The sequence below is a fragment of the Colobus angolensis genome, unplaced genomic scaffold, assembly GCF_000951035.1.
Source record: "Colobus angolensis palliatus isolate OR3802 unplaced genomic scaffold, Cang.pa_1.0 Scaffold49, whole genome shotgun sequence".
Lineage (NCBI taxonomy): Eukaryota > Metazoa > Chordata > Mammalia > Primates > Cercopithecidae > Colobus > Colobus angolensis.
Genome location: NW_012118376.1, coordinates 2,087,419 through 2,106,605, shown reverse-complemented (window position 1 = coordinate 2,106,605; position 19,187 = coordinate 2,087,419). Strand labels below are relative to the sequence as shown.

The following is a 19,187-nucleotide window of genomic DNA, read 5'->3' as shown; positions in this document are numbered from 1 at the left end:
GTGATATAATCTGTGCTTTATAACAACAGAACCTTTAGGAATAATTTAGGAAAAACAATTATTTTTCTCTTTTCTGATCTTTGGATGTATTCAATAAATATGTTATGATTTCTGGCGATTATCTGCAACTTCCAAAATCATACCAACCATACTAACACTGTAAGTATTTAATGCAGCACAAATTCAAGTGTTGTTTTTTTCCAATTTTGACTTTTCAAATTTAAATGCTATACATAGATATTTGGTTCCTTGTATCAATGCCCATTAGGCTGGTGATATAAGGCTCACACACATTTTCTGGAAATATAAAAAATCTAAATGAGTTGTCTTGTATTTTTGGAAAATAAATTCAAATGATTGGGTAATAGGGTCACAATTGTACCAGAAAAATGCTTTCTGACAAAATGATACTTTTTCCCCCCAAGTCAATCTAGATAATCAAGACTGGGCTACAGCCAAATTGTGGTGGAGCTGGCCCAAATATTCATAACTCTGTGTTCAGTGATGTCATATTAGTAGTTTGAAATTGGTCACAGTCGGAGTATTTATACCACAGAAATCAGCAAAAGCTACCAATCAGAAGTTTCCCTCCTATTCTGAAGAGCCTTTAAATATTTGCCAGCATCACTTCACTGGCAATAGCCATTATTGTTTCAAAATACCATTCAACTCTTCATTGTTCATAAGAATCTTATTTGAAGATCTAAACGGTTGGGTGTTTTCTGTGTGAATCTGTCCTGGAAAAAGATTTAAATGTTTCTCATTCATTTACAGTAATGGAAATGTTAGACTTTCACTGTGAAGGCCTTATGTGAGACTCTTCCCAAAGAGAGTTCTTCCTTTTGTATCAGCTGTATTCTATTCCAAATAAACTGCTTATAATTCAGTCTTTTAGAGATAGGGTCCTGCTATGTTCCCTAGGCTGGAGTACAGTGGCATAATCATACCTTACTGTACCCTCATATTACTGGGCTCAAGCAATCCTCCCACCTCAGCCTCCCCAGTGGTTGGGAATACAGGCATGTTCCACTATACCCAACTAAAATTTGGATTGTTATTTGAAAAACTGGTATCCTATTTTTTAAAACTCAATCTATGCTTACGAAGCAAAATACGTAGAGTTTAAATAGAACCTAACAGATTATAGTTCTCTGTCATAAAGTCTATGTGGTTTAATGATAAAAGGTTAATTTAAAAATTTTGTAAAGTACAAAATAAACAATTTTATTAGATGTACTCATTTATTTGACATATTAAATTAGACAAAGAAATGCATATGTAACCAGATAAAAACAATCACATTCTCACACTACTTGAACACACAGCAGTGGTCAAAAATAATGGATTGTAAAATGGACCCCAGGATTCAATGCAAAAACCACCCCATACAAGAAAAGTTTCAGGCTTCTAACTTCACTGAATCCAGTACTAAACGTGCTTCTTTATATTCCTCAGTTTCTTCCAAGTCTTTTTCACATTCCTAAAATGAAATACAATAAAAATTAAGTTTATCCTTTTCAAGATTCAGTACTTTTTTACTCAAATATTACAAACCATTAATGTAAATAACTAAAAAATTAAAAGTAAAAAATCCCAAGCCTCATCTAAACATACTGTAATTCCACAGGTTTCCCACATTCTGCTCCTTCTTTACAAGGAAAGGAAGAAAAAACTGGTGCTTTTGCTTCACTGTATATATTCTCATATAATAAGTGAATAACACAGCCTTCTAAAGCTAACAGCATTAAGTAAATTAAATAAAAACCTCAGAAAAGTTTATTCTCATTTTGTTGACCCATCATTATCATACGAAAGAGAAAAGTAAAAAGCAAGATTTACTAACATATTCCATACATGACAGCATTCAGGCCAAAATAATCCACCAACTATTCCCAATGACAAAGAAGGCTTTCAATGTCACAACAGAGTTAAATATAATCTCTGAATTCAACAAATGAATTGCTTGCTTGCTAATGAGTATTACATACCCTACACTAAAGGAAACAAAATACATCTTTCATTTTCTGATATTTAAAGATTGAGTTTTTCCATAATACTGATATACAGGCAACTTTTACTAATATATTGTAATGATAACAGAAAAATGAAATAATATCATCTAAATTACTCTACACAGGAAACACTGTTTGATTTTTACATGAAGCTATCTATGGTTAGCAATTTATGTCAGGTCAATAAAAGATGGAGATATACAAACAGAGTAGAGGAAATAAAGTATGTGTGTATTTAATATGCCAACTGAAAGCAAAAGGACTGAGAATTTGCTTAGCTCAAACTATAGGTAAGAATTTCTTAAACTTCCATGTTACACCTTAAACACATCTTTGTTCTCTGTTAGTAAATATAAGCTCTTTGAGGGCAGAGATATTGTTGAATACATCCTCACACACAAATATATCATCCAAAGACATTATTATTATTTTGGTATTTATTTTAGTAGAGACGGGATTTCACCATGTTGGTCAGGCTGGTCTTCAACTCCTGACCTCGTGATCCGCCCGCCTCGGCCTCCCAAATGGCTGGGATTACAGGCGTCAGCCACCGTGCCCGGTGGCCAACATTATTTTTTTCAAGCAATTTCTATTACTTTCTCAGCTACTAGATTCATGAGAGAAAAAAGCATTTAACCTGTTAAGAAATACAAATGATGCTTCCTATCTCAGTTAGTATTTTAACAGTTATTATTTCCTGCTTTATTTACCTTCTGTATCATAAGGCATTTATACCAGCAAGTATAAGTGTTATTTAGCTCAAAGTTATTATGAGGGGACTACCTAGATTACCAGTTTTTTCCCCCTCTCTCAAACTGATTTAGGTTTGAATGTGAAAGAATTCCAGATCCTTTTATTAAGAGCCCAAATTCTTTTGAAACATTAGATCTTTTAAAATTTTAATCAGTCAACTCATCCTCAATGTCTCAAAAGATCTTTATGTATGAAAACCAAATAATCAAGACCTTGCTGGACAATACTGGTACTATCATAACTTAAATAAATTTAGCTAAATTTTAATGAATTGAACAAACATGCTAGAAAACAATACTTTTACTGGAGGCATAATTCAAAACACAATTTAAACTCCATTAATTATTTTAAAATATAGTGGTATAAAGGGCAAGTGAACAAGAAATACTGCCGACTAGTTCTCAGTGTTAAATATTTAAACTTTTGGCTTTCCATGTATTGGATTGAAAAAAAATTTTTTTTAACATATGACACAGAAGTCTTTACTTACTAATATCTGTTGAAGATCCAAATATGCGGCTTCCAACCTGCGCTGGCAATCTGGGATCATCATCCGGGATTCTTGTAGGATCTCTACCTAGAATGAGAATCTCTGTGAGATGTTCAGAGATGGCAAAACTTGTATGTGTTTAGCTCATATCTTGGTAAATATATCCTTATTAACAGGAATCAGAAAAAAGTTATGGTTATGTTAAATAGTTCAATATTTTAACTTAAACTGTGTTTATTAGAAGTTAGAAAGAAAGGCTGGGCACGGTGGCTCATGTGTGTAATCCTAGCACTTCGGGAGGCTGAGGCAGGTAGATCACCTGAAGTCAGGAGTTCGAGACCAGCCTGACCAACATGGAGAAACCCTGTCTCTACTAAAAATACAAAATTAGCTGAGTATGGTGGCGCATGCCTGTAATCCCAGCTACTTGCAGAGGTTGCGATGAGCTGAGATTGCACCATTGCACTCCAGCCTGGGCAACAAGAGTGAAACTCCATCTCAATTTAAAAAAAAAAAAGGTTAGAAAAGCAAGACTATCATACTGTAAAATCTACAAAGTACAAGTTTTAGAACTAAATCTTTTTGGTAATCACCTTCTCATGCTAAGTAAAAGTTAACTGCAAAAGCTTTTCATAGAGCATTTATTTTAAAAGGCTATTTAAAATAAACTATTTCCCCTGCTGTCACAAAGCACCTTTATCCAAAATAGGATCAGCTGGTTATATAAATATCTCCTGCATCTTTTGAGTAATAAAGAAAAACAGTGTTCAGATAATATCACATGGAGATAATTACTGCATGAAAAAAGTTATTGAGTTATTGATCACATCGTGTGCACACTGCAGGAGGTTCACACTGAAAGAGAGAGGTAAAGAAAAATGAAAAGCAAAGACCAGCAGGTTCATATTTTTGATGCTTATCATGCATAAAAAGTTATTACTTATCCTCGTGCTTCATTTTAGGAGAGAGATTATTCTCCCCATGCAATGTGAGCCAAATTACCAACGTGGCACCCCTCTGAATCTAAACTTCTTGCCTATTCCTCCTGATGACAGACACTACAGAATTAAACACAGAAATATGTATTCCAGAGGATATTTCTGGACATAAAATTCATCATTCAAAACTGGACTATAACACATCAAATCATAAAAGAAAAAAAATCAAATCAATGACAGGGAAACCCAATTGATAAGAGTAAATAAGTTGGACTTAGTCCACATGTTGGACTTCAAATAGGGCTTTTTCTTAGAGTAGTAGTAAGCTTTATTTCCTTAAACTATTCTCAGAAGGAAACATAGAGCTCATCTAAACATTTATTTCCAGAAAATAATGTTTGGTCAAATACCTTTAAAGAAACGGGTAGAAAATCTGAGCTTTTTACTAAGGAGATTATCAAGCTCATATAAAATAAAAAGTAATGATATAATTTAATGGCAATAATATTGTATTTTAATAGAAACTTTAAGTCCCAGTACCGTCTTCCTTTCCCAAATAGCTTTGTCAGAGCTCATATTGAAAATAAAAATCTGAAGAAGTTCTTTATTCACATCTATGTTCTCAGGTGGAAATCTATTGTTGAACTTAAGCCTCTTTTACTAATAAAGCACAGGTTGAAAATTTCAAACATAACATCATCATTTTATTTCAGAGCTAATCATACTATGACTACACATTTAACCACTGCCGTTAAATTATTTTTGTGTATCTGGTTAGTTTGAATACATGTGAAAAACCAGTGACAGGAACATTTCATACTGGATTTTTCCTATTTCCTTTCCTAAGGAATTCCCTTCAGAATGGTTACAGGAATTAAACAAGATGAAATGAATAGGTCAAATCCATGACAAGTCACTGTATGTGTTTGTAAAAAAATATTTTCTAAGCTTTAGCCACCAAAAAAATCTTTAAGCAATGCCATCCAAAAATAACTTCTATTCATTAAAATTCTATCTATTATTACAGACCAAGAATCCTCAATCTATCAAAACAGGACTCCGACTTACACAGGGCCAAAGCTCAGGCTCTCCCATACACTACCCCAATTCATTCAATAAGTTTACTATACGTCTTCAGGATGCCAGGTACTGGGGATACAAAGATGAAAAAGAAAAGGTCTCTGTCCTCCAATCCATAAGTCTAGGTGTATTAACATGAAAATAAACATTTGAGATTGCTTCAAGAAGCTCATGCCACAGAGAGCCAAAGGAACACAGTGATGACTATGATTTGGAATCCACAAACCACATCTTCATCAAAGCCATAAATCATATATTTAACCTTTGGACACTGAATTGCAACTGTCTGGAATAATTTAAAACACAGTATAAGAGGTGTGATAATATATGTAAAGATACCCCCCAAAACACCTAAACTTAATTAAATGAATATTATCTTTCAAAGGGTTTCCCTTGGGAGGTAGTACTCAAATTAACTGTCCTCTGTTTACAATATCTGAATCAATTGTCAGTTTATTCTAATGTTGACTATGATAAGTCTGAGTTTAATTCAGGATCTTGGCACAGACTGGGAGATGCAAAGAACCTTAAAGGAACAAACACAACAGGATGTGGTACTGACTGATGTCTAATTGTTTTTAAAACAAGTTATGGTTTTATAGGGGGTACTTATTTGGTAAAATGGAAGTTGGGAGTTAGTTTAGCAAGGTTCAGGTATTATGAATAAATGGCTGAACCTAAAATCTAATCAATTTCCTTTAGAGTCAAACATATGTAAATAGGAAAGGAAATACCCCAATGGGCAGATCTTCATTTCTGTCAGAAAGAAGAGCTCTGTGAAATAATCTGGCCAATGTCAATCCAGCTCTTAGGTTATTGCTTGATTGTGATGAGGTTTCCAGCTTCTTTAAGGATCCAGATCATCCATCAGAAGCTGGCTATACCTATAGCTATAATAATCAATAGATACTCCAATATTGGCTATTGGCTACCTCTGAAACCAATGGCATTAGTTTGCCAGGCTGGGCTCTAGAGTAATCCAGAGATTACTGGAATAATGGTTAAGTGTTTTCTTTAGATGGTGGTAAAATGGTAATGTACTCACTTCTCAGGAAAACTATTTGACTTGTATTTTATGGTTATTGCCAAATGAATAAGATTGTAAGAAGAATCTTAAGTCAAAAAAAAAATGATCTTTGGGCCCTTAGGCTCTAATGTATCAATAATTACTTTAAGTGTAAATATACTAGTTAAAAGGCAGAGATTCATGGATTGGATCCAATAACATGCTGTCTACAAGAAACTCACTTCAAACATAATAAAATAAAAAATAAAAGGATGGGAAAAAATAAATTTAAAAAAGCAGGGCTAGGCATGGTGGCTCATTCCTATATAATCCCAGCACTTAAGGAGGCCAAGGCAGGAAGATCGCTTGAGGTCAGCAGTTTGCAACCAGCCTGGGCAACACAGTGAAACTCTGTGTACAAAAAATAAAAATTAGGTGAGTGTGGTGGCACATGCCTGTAGTTCTAGCTACTCAAGAGGCTGAGACAGGAGGATTACTTGAGCCCAGGAGCTGGGAGGTTACAATGAGCTATGATCGTGACAATGTACTCCAGCCTAGGCAAAAGATTGAGACCTTGCCTCTAAAAAGCCAAAAAATCAGGAGTGGCTAAACTTAATACCAGATGAAGTAAACTTCAAAGCAAAATAATTACCACAGACAAGGAGGGATGTTACATTATCATAAAATTATCAATCTACCAAGAAAATATAGTGATCTTAGATGCGCATGCATTGAACAACAGAGTTTTAAAATAGGTAAAACCAAAACTGATAGCGCTGAAAGGAAAAACAGACAAATCCATATACATAAGCTGGGGATTTCAATACCCCCCTCTCAGCAACTGATAGAAATATTAGATGAAAATCAGTAAAGGTATAAAAGAACTGAACAACACCAACACACAAGGTGTAACTGACTTTTATAGAACACTCTACTTGAGAAAGAAAGGAGAATACAGTGTTGTAATAAGGAGAATACAAGTACTTTTCAAGTATCCACGAAATATTTACTGAAGTAAGCCATATTCTGGATCAAAAAACCCAAACAATAGCAAAAATCCCAACAAATTTAAAAGAACTGAAATCCTACATAATACATTATCTGACTATAATGGTATAAAATTAGAAATCATAACAGAAAGGAAAATCCCTACTTAGAAAGTAAACAACATACATGTAAGGAGCCCATGGGCCAAAAAAAAAGTCTCAAATAAAGACATATATAAATGGAAATGAAAATATAATATGTCAAATTTTACGGGATGCAGCTAAAGTGGTGTCTGTTGGGAAATTTATAGCACTAAATGCTCACATTAATAAAAAGGAAAGGTCTGAAATTAATAATCTTGTTTTAATTTAAATAAGTTCTTGTTTCAAGAAGGTAGAAAAAGAGCAAAATAAACCTAAAACAAGCAGAAGGAAGGAAATAATATATAAGAGCAGAAATCAATGAAATTAAAAACAGAAAAGCAATAGACAAAACTGTATGAAACAAAAAGCCGGTTTGGGCTGGGTGCCACGGCTCACGCCTATAATCCTAACACTTTGGGAGGTCGGGGCAGGCAGATCGCTTGAGCCTAGGAATTTGAGACCAGCCTGGGCAACATGGCAAGACCCCATCTCTACAAAAAATTAGCCAGGCGTGGTGCCACACATCTGTAGTCCCAGCTACTTGGGAGGCTAAAGTGGGAGAAGTGCTTGAGCTTGGGAGGTTAAGGCTGCAGTGAGCCAGGATCGTACCACTGCACTCCAGTCTGGGCGACAGAGTGAAACCCTGTCTCAAAAAAATAGTAATAAAATTAAAAAACCAAAAAGCTGGTTTCTTGAAAAGAAAAAAAAACCCACGCTGATAAACCTTTAGGAAGACAGACAAAGATAAAGTAAAAGGGCAGAAATCACCAAAAGTAGTCCAAAATAGAGGATATCATTACAGATCCTGCAACTATTAAAATGAGAAGAAACACTATAAATGATGTTATAATATTGTTCATAATGTTCATAAACAACTTGGAAGAAATTGACCAATTCCTCAAAAACTACCAATTACCCAAACTTAATTACTTAAACTATCTATTACTTAACAGATATTAATTACTTAAATTACCTATTAATCACTACAGAAACTGAAGTTATAATTTATTTGTTGTTGTTAACTTAAAAAATACCTTTTCTCCAATGTTCTGCTGAATGAAGTTGTAATTTAAAAGTTCCTACAAAAGAGCTCTCCAGGCCCAGACAATTTCAATAGACAATTCTACCAAATATTTAAATAACAATTAACACCAATTTTACACAAATCCTTCAAGAAAACAGAAAAGGAACAAATGATTTTTTAAATCAATATTCTCAAACGATTTTATGAAATCAGTATTAACCTTACAGCAACACCGCATAAAGACAGCACAAAAAAGAAAACTGCCTCAACAAATTAGCAAATTGAATTCAGCAATGTATACAAATAATTATTTATATCCCAATATCAAGTGGGATTCATTGTAGGTATGCAAGGACAGTTAAATATTTGAAAATCAATCCATGTAATTCATATCATCAGGTCTGAGAAAGAAAATGAATATAATCCTAGAATAAGTTCAGCAAGGTGAGTTTGCAGGTTCCAAGATCAACACACACAAAAAAAACCAGCCAACTGCATTTTTATATCTAACAACAAATATGGTATGTGGAAACCAAAACTAAAAACAATACCATTTGCAAGAGAGTCAAAAAACAAAAACAAAAAAAAAAACTTCGCTATACATTTATAATGGGCAGGATCTGTATGCTGAAAATTATAAAATGCTGATGAAAGAAATCAGACCTAAATAAATTAGAAAGACTTACCATGTCCATTAACTGGGACATCAATTTGCCCCAAACTGATTTTTAGGTTTAATGCAATTCCTATCAAAAGGTGTTTTATAGACACAGACAGGCTTATTTAAAAATTTACATGGAAAGCCAAAACAAACTAGAAAAGCTAAAATAATTTTGAAAGAATAAAATAAAATAAAACAGATACTCACTCTTCCCAATGTTAAGATTTACTACATCGGTATGGAATCAAAACAGTGCAGTGTTGTTAAAGGGATAGATAAAGATGAATGAACCAGAAGAGAGAACACAAAAGTAAACCCATACAAGTATGTCCAACTATTTTTGACAAAGATACAAAAGCAATTCAATGAACGGAGGACAGCCTTTTCAACAAATGCTGCTGGAGCAACTGGACATTGGCAAAAAGATGAATCTCAAACCAAACGTAACACCTTATATAAAAATTACCTCAAAATGGATTGAAGACTTAAGTATAAAACACAAAATCATACAACTTTCAGGATAAAAAAAAAAAAGAAAATCTTTGGAATCTAAGACAAGCCAAGAGACCTTAGCCCTGAAACCAAAAGTATGATTCATAAAAGGAAGTAATGATAAATTGGATGTTCTCGAATTTAAAAACTTGGCTGGGTGCAATGGCTCATGCCTATAATCCCGGCACTTTGGGAGGCCAAGGCGGGCAGATCATTTGAGGTCAGGAGTTCGAGACCAGCTTGACCAACACGGTGAAACATTTTCTCTACTAAAAACAGAAAAATTAGCTGGGCATGGCGGCAGGCGCATATAATCCCAGCTACTAGGGAGGCTGGGGCAGGAGAATTGCTTGAACCTGGGAGGCAGAGGTTGCAGTGAACTGAGATCACACCACTGCATTCCAGCAAAGAGTATGGCTCCATCTCAAAAAAAATAAAAAAATAAAAAAAATTAGCCAGGCATGGTGGCACATGCCTGCAGTCCCAGCTACTTGGGAGGCTGAGGCAGAAGGAACATTTCAACCCAGGAGGCAGAGGTTGCAGTGAGTCGAGATCTCCTCACTGCACTCCAGCCTGGGCGACCGAGCAAGATTCTGTCTCAAAACAAAAACAAAAAAAATCCCTGTTTCTCTGTTAAAGACACTGTTAAGAGGAGAAAAAGACAACTACAAACAGAAATATCTGCAAACCACGTATCTGACAAAGGGCATGTGTCTAGAATATACAATGAACTCTCAAAACTCAAATGTAAAAAAACAAACAGAGCATCCAATTAGTGGGCAAAAGGCCTGATCATTTATTTTCACTGAAGAGGCTATACAGACAGCAAATAAGCACATGAAAAAACGTTCAACATTATTAGCCATTATGGAAATGCAAATTAAAAGCACAATGAGTTATCACTGTACAGCTATCATACAGCTGATGGCTAAATGCTAAAATTAAAAAATAGAGATCACAGTGAATGCTGGTAAGGATGTAGAGAAACTGAATCATTGCTGGTGGGAACATAAAATAGCACAAGCCACTCTGGAAAAGAGTTTGGTAGTTTCTTTTAAAACAAAAACCACAGGAATACAACCTAGTAATTGCACTGTTAGGCATTTATCCTACAGAAATGAAAACTTATGTTCAAGAGTACAGAACCCAGAAATAAACCCAAATACTTACAGCCAACTATCTTTGACAAAGCAAACAAAAACAAAGTGGGGAAAGGACACCCTTTTCAACAAATGGTGGTGGGACACTTGGCAAGCCACATGTAGGAAAATGAAACTGGATCCTTATTTCTCACCTTATAAAAAAATCAACTTAAGATGGATTAAGGACTTAAATCTAAGACCTGAAACCATAAAAATTCTAGAAGATAACATTGGAAAAACCCTTCTAGACATTGGCTTAGGCAATGATTTCATAACTAAGAACCCACAAGGAAATGTAATAAAAACAAAGATAAATAGCTGGGACTTAATTAAAGAGCTTTTGCATGGCAAAAGGAACAGTCAGCAGAGTAAACAGACAAGCCACAGAGTGGGAGAAAATCTTCACTATCTATACATCTGACAAAGGACTAATATCCAGAATCTGTAACAAATTTGAACAAATAAGCAAGAAAAAAACAATCCCATCAAAAAGTGGGCTAAGGACATGAATAGACAAGTCTCAAAAGAAGACATACAAATGGCCAACAAAATATGAAAAAATGCCCAACACTAATGATCAGGGAAATGCAAATCAAAACCACAATGCGATACCACCTTACTCCTGCAAGAATGATCATAATCAAAAAATAAAAAAAAATAGATGTTGGTGGAGATTCCTTAAAGAACTAAAAGTAGGACTACCATTTGATCCAGCAATTCCTACTGGGTATCTACCCAGAGGAAAAGAAGTCATCATAAGAAAAAGATACCTGCACACGCATGTTTACAGCAGCACAATCCACAATGGCAAAAATGTGGAACCAACCCAAATGTCCATCAATCAACAAGTGGATAAACTGTGCCATGCATATATATATATATATATATACGGAATACTACTCAGCCATAAAAAGGAATGAGTTAATGGCATTTGCAGCAACTTGGATGGGACTGGAGACTATTAGACTCTAAGTGAGGTAACTCAGGAATGGAAAAGCAAACATCATATGTTCTCACTCATAAATGGGAGCAAAGCTATGAGGATGCAAAGGCATAAGAATGACACAACAGACCTTGGGGACTCAGAGGGAAAGGGTACAAATGGGGTGAGGGATAAGACTATAAATCAGGTTCAGTGTATGCTGCTTGGGTGATGGGTGCACCAAAATCTCAAAAATCACCATTAAAGAACTTACTCATGTAACCAAAAACCACCTGTTCCCCCAAAACCACATAAAATAAAAGTTATGTTCACATCAAAACTGTACATGAATGTTCACAGCAGCTTTTCTCACAACAGCAAAAACCTGGAAACAATCCAAATGGTCATCAAAGGTTAAATGTTAGTACATCCAAACCATGGAATATTACTTAGTAGTAATAAAGAACAAACTATTGATACACTCAATAACTTCAATGGACCTAAAGGGAATTATATACAATAGAAAAAGCCAATTTTAAAAGGTTACATACTGTAGATTCCATTCTATGTTACATGACATTCTTGAGGCAGTGTAACTATTTAGGGTTTAGGGAGCAGAGGGGATGGGGTGGCTAAAAAGAGGTGGCAAGAAGGAGCTTTGCGATGCAACAGTTCTCCATCTTGATTGGTTGCTGCACATGCTACTGCAGAGAACTATACATGCAAACATACTGAGTGCAGGTATAACTAGTGAAATATGAGTAAGCTCTGTGGTGTACCAATGTCAACATCATGGTTTGAATACTGTATTATATTTACACAAGATATTAACATTGGGGGAGGTAGGATGAAGGATGTACAAGACCTCTTTGAATTTCTTTTGGAATTTCCTGTGAAATCTACACACAAAAAAAGCAAGTATATTACCTTCTATAAGCCTGCATATATGTACCAAGAGACAAACACATTTTCTTGCATGATTTTAAGTTATTTTCCATATTTTTATTACTGATTAAAAGAAAATCTGGGTTTTTCTTTCAGCATCAGCCTTGTGAGACACTCCTGGTCAAAGGGGTATCTTCTTTGTTGACTGACGCCTCCTAACGTTTTCCATATATTTAATGAAAAACATTTCCCCTTTATATTTTTAGGAAAAACATAGAAACATGTCATCGTAAATGTTCACTCTTGTTTCAAAGAGTAAAAAAAAGTGTGTACATCTTTTTCAAAAAGATGAATTTTACATTACTGCAATTATATGCAATAATTGCAAAGCTTTTGTGAGAACTCTTTTGTGAGAAAACTGAGAACTCTTTGTCCAAAAATTATACCAGTTTGTCTTATTACTTTTGGAACCTAAGAGATGCGTTATGCCTCAGGAGAAATGACAGAGATATGTCTGACTGAGTGTAATTACTGCCAGTCATTATGCCCCAGGATAGGTTGAAAAACAAACCAGAAAGCTTTACCAAGTGAGGGCAAAACCCTCTGTACCCAGCCTTAATTGGTGGAGAAGAAGAGGGCTATCAGAAACAGAAGGCTAAAATCAATTTGGGCAATATTTGAATGACATGTTATATTGTTTAGTCAGAAAATAAAAAAAAGACAGAATAAATATTTAATTGACTGATATTCTGGCCTCCTGAAAACTTTTACCTAGTTGCTTACTTTTTAATTTTCTATTTTATTTTATATATTTTTTGAGAGAAGGCCTCACTCTGTCACCCAGGCTGGAGTACAGTGGCATGATCATGGCTCACTGCAGCCTTGACCTCCTGGGCTCAGGTGATCCTCCCACCTCAGCCTCCTAGGTGGCTGGGACTATGGATGCACACCACCACACCCAGCTAATTTTTTGTATTCTAATACATTTTTTAAAAAAATTTTTTTGTAGAGACAGTTTCATCTTTGATATGGTTTCACTCTGTGTCCCCACACAAATCTCATCTTGAATTATAATCCCCACATGTTAGGGAGGGACCTGGTGGGATATGATTGGATTATAGGGGCGGTTTCCTACATGCTCTGATAGTGAGTGAGTTCTCATGAGATCAGAGGGTTTAAAAGTGGGGCACTTCCCACTTGTTCTCTCTCTCTCTCGCCCCTGCCACCTTGTGAAGAAGGTGCTCGCTTCCCCTTCACATTCTGCCATGATTATAAGTTTCCTGAGGTCTCCCCAGCCATGTGGAACTGAGAGTCAAGTAAACCTTTTTTCTTTATAAATTGGCCAGTCTCAGGTAGTTCTATATAGCAGTGTAAAAACGGACTAATGCAAACAAGCTAGTTTGAGACTAGCTTGTTCCCCAGGCTAGTCTCAAACGCCTAAGCTCAAGTGATCTACCCAGCTTGGCCTCCCAAAGGGCTGGGATTACAGATGTGAGCCACTGCACCTGGCCTAATTACTTATTTTAAAAGAACCAAAATTATACCTAGTCCAACAGAGGGACTGTCCCCTGATTTCTGGCAACCATCTTCAGGTAAGAGTTTGGTACAGAATAAGAGATAGCACCTTAAGTGTGTGCTTAAAATACAGCCAATTTAGAAGAGGTAGGAAAGCCAGAGAAAAAAGGATCCAAGCAAGAGAAGAGCCAAAGTAGTGAGAAGTGACTGAGGACAGTGTTTAGCTCAGAAGAGGAGGAAATCTAGGGAGAAGTGTAGAAAACCCACAAAATGCAGCACTTGGCTTTCTTGATATTTTCTACGAGAGGCACGATAAATACTAAGAAAATCATTGCTGACCTTAAAGTCTCAGGCAATCAGGAATAGACCATCCTTTTGGTTATGCAACACCCATTGTATATGATAAAAAAAAATGAATGGCCATAATATAGCTAAGCCAGGGAAAGGAAATTAAGAAATGTATGTAGGTTGGCTAAAGACAAGTTTTTAGGAAACTCTGAAACAAAACTGCAATTGACAACTATATACACACACGGTTGGTCGACAACAGAAGCAAACAGAAACAACTATTGTTCTATAATGAGATATGAGATGTTATTTCTGAATAAGTACTAAGTTGGCTATGAATCTAACAAATCCTGTTAAAAACTACGATACCCATGACCAAAAAGAGAATTTTAACATGGCTGAGGGTAGAAACAACTTTTGAACAATTTTTTTTCCCCTTTTACATCTGTGTATGTAGTCAGTAATGCAACTAGTATGTGGCTGGTATTTTGAAATGACAAGTACAACACAGGATTCAGTAGTTAATCCTTACCTATAAAGTAGTGATTTTATTGAAATGTGATACATACATGAATATAAATGAAAACAGGTTCTGTGATAACCCATAACATTATTTGTAGAATTTTATTTAGAAAGGGAACACATTTATTCCTCCACTCCATGTAACAGATAACTACTATTTTAGCTATAGGGCTATTTTAAAATACATTATTGATGGTGAAAAAAAGCAGGGCAAAGAAAAAGACTAAATGAGGTCACTAGCTACATGACTGGGAAAACAAGCTGATGAAGTCCAAGAAGGACCTGGATAAAATTAAGTTACATACTATGTCATAACATTTTCCCACTAGATGTAGTGAAAGAGGTACAAAAGCAGTATGTATCATAATTTTAAGAATAAAAAGTTACATTCTATATGTAAATCCTTATGAAGGGTAGTTAGTTCATAAAGGTGGACAAGGCCAGGCCGGGCAGCTCACGCATATAATCCCAGGACTCTGAGAGGCTGGGGTGGGAGGAACACTGGAGGCCAGGAGTTGAAGACCGGCCTAAACAAGAAAGTGAGACCCTGTCTCTATAAAAAATTTAAAAATTGGCCAGGCATGGTGGCACACATCTGTAGTCCCAGCTACTCTGGAGGCTGAGGTGGGAGCATCACTTGAACCCAGGAGTTTGAGGCAGTAACAGTGAGCTAGGATCACACCACTGCACTCCAGCTTGAGCATCACAAAGAGACTCCACTGCCCAATATAATTTATTAATATTAAAAAACAAAATAAAGGGGACATACTATATCTACACATCTGTTTACTATCCTCCCTCAATTTATGAGTATCTGACACACAAATATCTTTTATACACACAGTGCTATATCACAAATAAAGGAAGACGGCCTCTCCTAAAAGCTTAATAAAATAAGAAGGCTGTCTTCCTAGATAGCCAAGGGAAGACACAGCCAACAAGTTGTTTCAGCTGCTGCTGCATTTCTTCTGCATGGCAGAAAGCAACTCCCTACAAAAAGTTCTATTTTAAATGATTGATTAATTTTGCTGAATTAAGCCTGAGTTAAGTGTGATTACCAATTATGCCACAATTTACATGGCAAAAATGACTGAGTTCATGAGCTGATTTTAAAAATAAATTTTAAGATATAGTCTGTATAAGCTGGTTCACACTCTCCTTTTTTAAAACTGTCATCTGGAAATTATTTTAAATGCATCTGACACTAGATTTTAAGTAGAAGACCAAGTGATCTGAGGTACATTTTATAGAGATTTATTTGGTTGTTGTGGTGGGGAAGGAATGGAGGATGTCAAGGGTGAAAGAAGTATGCCAACTGGGAGGCTTCTACTATAAATAGTACCAGCAAGAGATGATAGTGGACTAGACTAGAAAAATGGCAGTAGAGAGAAAAATAGAGAGTAAGAAATAGGAGGTGCTGGCTGGGCGCAGTAGCTCACCCCTGTAATCCCAGCACTCTGGGAAGCTAAGGCAGGCAGATCACCTGAGGTCAGGAATTCAACAGCCTGGCCAACACGGCAAAACCTGTCTCTATTAAAATACAAAATTAGCCGGGTGTGGTGGTGCATGCCTGTTAATCCCAGCTACTTGGGAGGCTGAGGCAGGAAAATCAGCTGAGCCCGGGAGGCGAACATTGCAGTGAGCCGAGATTGCACCACTGCACTCCAGCCTGGGTGACACAGCAAGGCTTCGTCTCAAAAAAGAAAAGAAAAGAAAAGAAAACAAGAAATAGGAGATGCCGATATTAGATGTGGTTATTAGAGAGAGAGAAAAATATCAAGAGGGGACCAACTAAATTTTTGGCTTGAATATCTGGATGAGTGGAGGTACCACTCACTGAGATGAGGAAAAAGAAAGAAGAAATAGTTTTTTTGTTTGGGAGAGTAGGTTGGAGTACTGTGAGATCAAGATTTTAATTTTGAACACCTCAGAGGATGTGTCAAGTTTCAAGGTGAAAGTGGTAACTTGTGTCAGATGCTATTGAGGTATTTAAGATGAGGGAAAAAAGAGTAATAACAATGTCACTGATAGTTATAACAAGGGCTAGGGCACATAATCCACTCTTACAGGAAGGAAGGTGGTATACGTACAGATGCAGATAGGTTGATAGATTTTGTCATAAGAATATGAGAAAATTCCCTAATGGCCTTTATTTTCTCAAGGAATTATGAAGCAACTGTCAGCTGAGAATGAACGTTCAATATATGCTATGATGGGAATAAAGAAGTGTTATGGGAGCGAAAAGCAGGGGCACCTAACTCAGTCTAGAAGTGAGAGTAGAAGACACCTCAAGGAAGAACAGAAATTAATAAGGAAAGGATAAGTAAGGCCAGGAGTAAGAGCATCTCAGACATGCAAAATTTCAGAGGCAAAGAAGAAAGGGCATGTTCAGGGAGCTATAAGGCACCTAAGAGGTCAAGATAGGGATTGGTAAGAAATGAGGTTAGATAAGCAGATGTAACCTCATTTCTTGATTCAAAATCAAGAAGAGCCTTGTATGCAATGTTAAGGCCACTGAAATTTGTCATGAAGACAATCAGAAGTAGTCACTGAAAAGTGCAATACATATTTTATTTTTGTGGTCTTCACATCAGTTTGGAGAAAATATTTGTGAATCTAAATATATAATTAATATAATATTAGTCCATTTTTATATTTGATACTTAAAAATCGAAAGGCAGTAAAGTTTAGCGGTTAAGAGTACAGATACTAGAAACAAGAGTGCCTGTGTTCAAATCTTAGCTATGCCAGGTGCAGTGGCTCATGCCTGTAATCCCAGCACTTTGGGGGGTTGAGGTGGGAGAACTGCTTGAGCCGAGAGGTCAAGGCTGCAGTGAGCCGTGATCACACCACTGCACTCCAGCCTGGATGACAGAGTGAGGCCCTGTCTCAAACAAAACAAAACAAAACAAAAAACAAAACAAGACCTCAGCTATGTCACTTAGCAACAGCGTGATTTGGGCAGTTATTTAACCTGTGTTTGAGTTTCCTTATCTTTAAATGGAAGTTTTAATAGTAAAGAAGTAAATAATAATATAATCTCAGTCAGAGGACTACTGTAAAAACATTAGTTAATATGGCATTCTGTAAATTTTAGCTATTGTTATTATGTAATTTTACCTGCTTTTTAATGTCATAATTTTCACCATCTTCAGCTCTCATTTTTTCAATCTTTTCTTCCTGTTGTTTTGCCTCTTTTTCATACATCACTTTTTCTTTGACCAACCTATAGAAAAGCCAAAAATATTTCAGAAAATTAGCTTTCTCTCTAGACCATAAGAAAGAAACTGTGTAAATATAAAACATACTATATTTAGAATGCCAAAGTAGATATATTAGATGGAGGGAGGAAAGAACAGAAGAAAAATAGTTTAGTCAGAGATGTAAGTATGATCCTCATGCTCTTAAATCGTATACCTGCCTAACATAAGTGTAATCTATCAAAGCATGAAATTCTTTTTTTTTTCTTTGAGACAGAGTCTTGCTCTGTCACCCAGGCTGGAGTACAGTGGCGAGATCTGGGCTCACTGCAAGCTCCACCTCCCGGGTTCACACCATTCTCTTGCCTCAGGCTCCCAAGTAGCTGAGACTACAGGTGCCCACCACCACACCCAGTTAATATATTTTGTATTTTTAGTAGAGACAGGGTTTCACTGTGTTAGCCAGGATGGTCTCTATCTCCTGACCTCATGATCCACCAGCGTCGGCCTCCCAAAGTGCTGGGATTACAGGCATGAGTCACCGTGCCTGGCCCAAAGCATGAAATTCTTAATTTTTAAATTAAAACCCAACTTCAGTGTAATTACAGTGTGAAAGCAATACTCAAAATTAGTATATACCAATAATACTAATACAATTGTCTTTTTTTTTTTTTTAAATATGTCTTCCAAACCTTTATACATGTATCTGAAACAGCACAATGGTAAAAGCTCAGTTTACTGGGAGGGGAAATTTCAGTAGATTGCATGTCAAATCCAAAACACAGAAACACTGGATTATTTTTTAACAACAAAATCGTTTAAGAAGTATTTATTGTGCCTTTAATTTTATGCCAGACTTTCCTTGTGCAAGGAGCTGAGATAGATAATTTAGATGCAGTTCTCTCACAGACAAGTGGTGGAAACAAACTAGTATTTACTTCCTAAAGTAAGAAAAAGTATTTTTGGTGAAAGACTCTGTCTGACAACTTTGAAGAGAGCAGTGGATCTCCCAACACGGAGGTTGAGATCTGAGAAGGGACAGACTGCCTGCTCAAGGGGGTCCCTGACCCCTGAGTAGCCTAACTGGGAGACATCCCCCACTAGGGGCAGTCTGACACCCCACACCT

General features: G+C 36.1%; 1 protein-coding gene across 3 annotated transcripts in view; it reads right to left on the bottom strand.

The window, feature by feature from the left end:
• Nucleotides 1–1,203: 1,203 nt before the first annotated feature.
• TBCA (tubulin folding cofactor A) overlaps nucleotides 1,204–19,187 on the bottom strand; it is a 91,519-nt gene continuing 73,535 nt past the window's right edge. The window contains exons 2-4 of one of the 3 annotated variants that reach the window (XM_011959215.1): nucleotides 17,981–18,086; nucleotides 3,256–3,342; nucleotides 1,204–1,480 (exon numbers count right to left, since the gene is read on the bottom strand). In XM_011959215.1, the coding sequence (XP_011814605.1) occupies nucleotides 1,400–1,480; nucleotides 3,256–3,342; nucleotides 17,981–18,086 (274 nt within the window). In that variant the 3' untranslated portion in view covers nucleotides 1,204–1,399. Of the gene's footprint in view, nucleotides 1,481–3,255; nucleotides 3,343–17,980; nucleotides 18,210–19,187 lie in introns of those variants that run through there. The other 2 variants (XM_011959214.1, XM_011959216.1) reach the window with 2 other exon arrangements.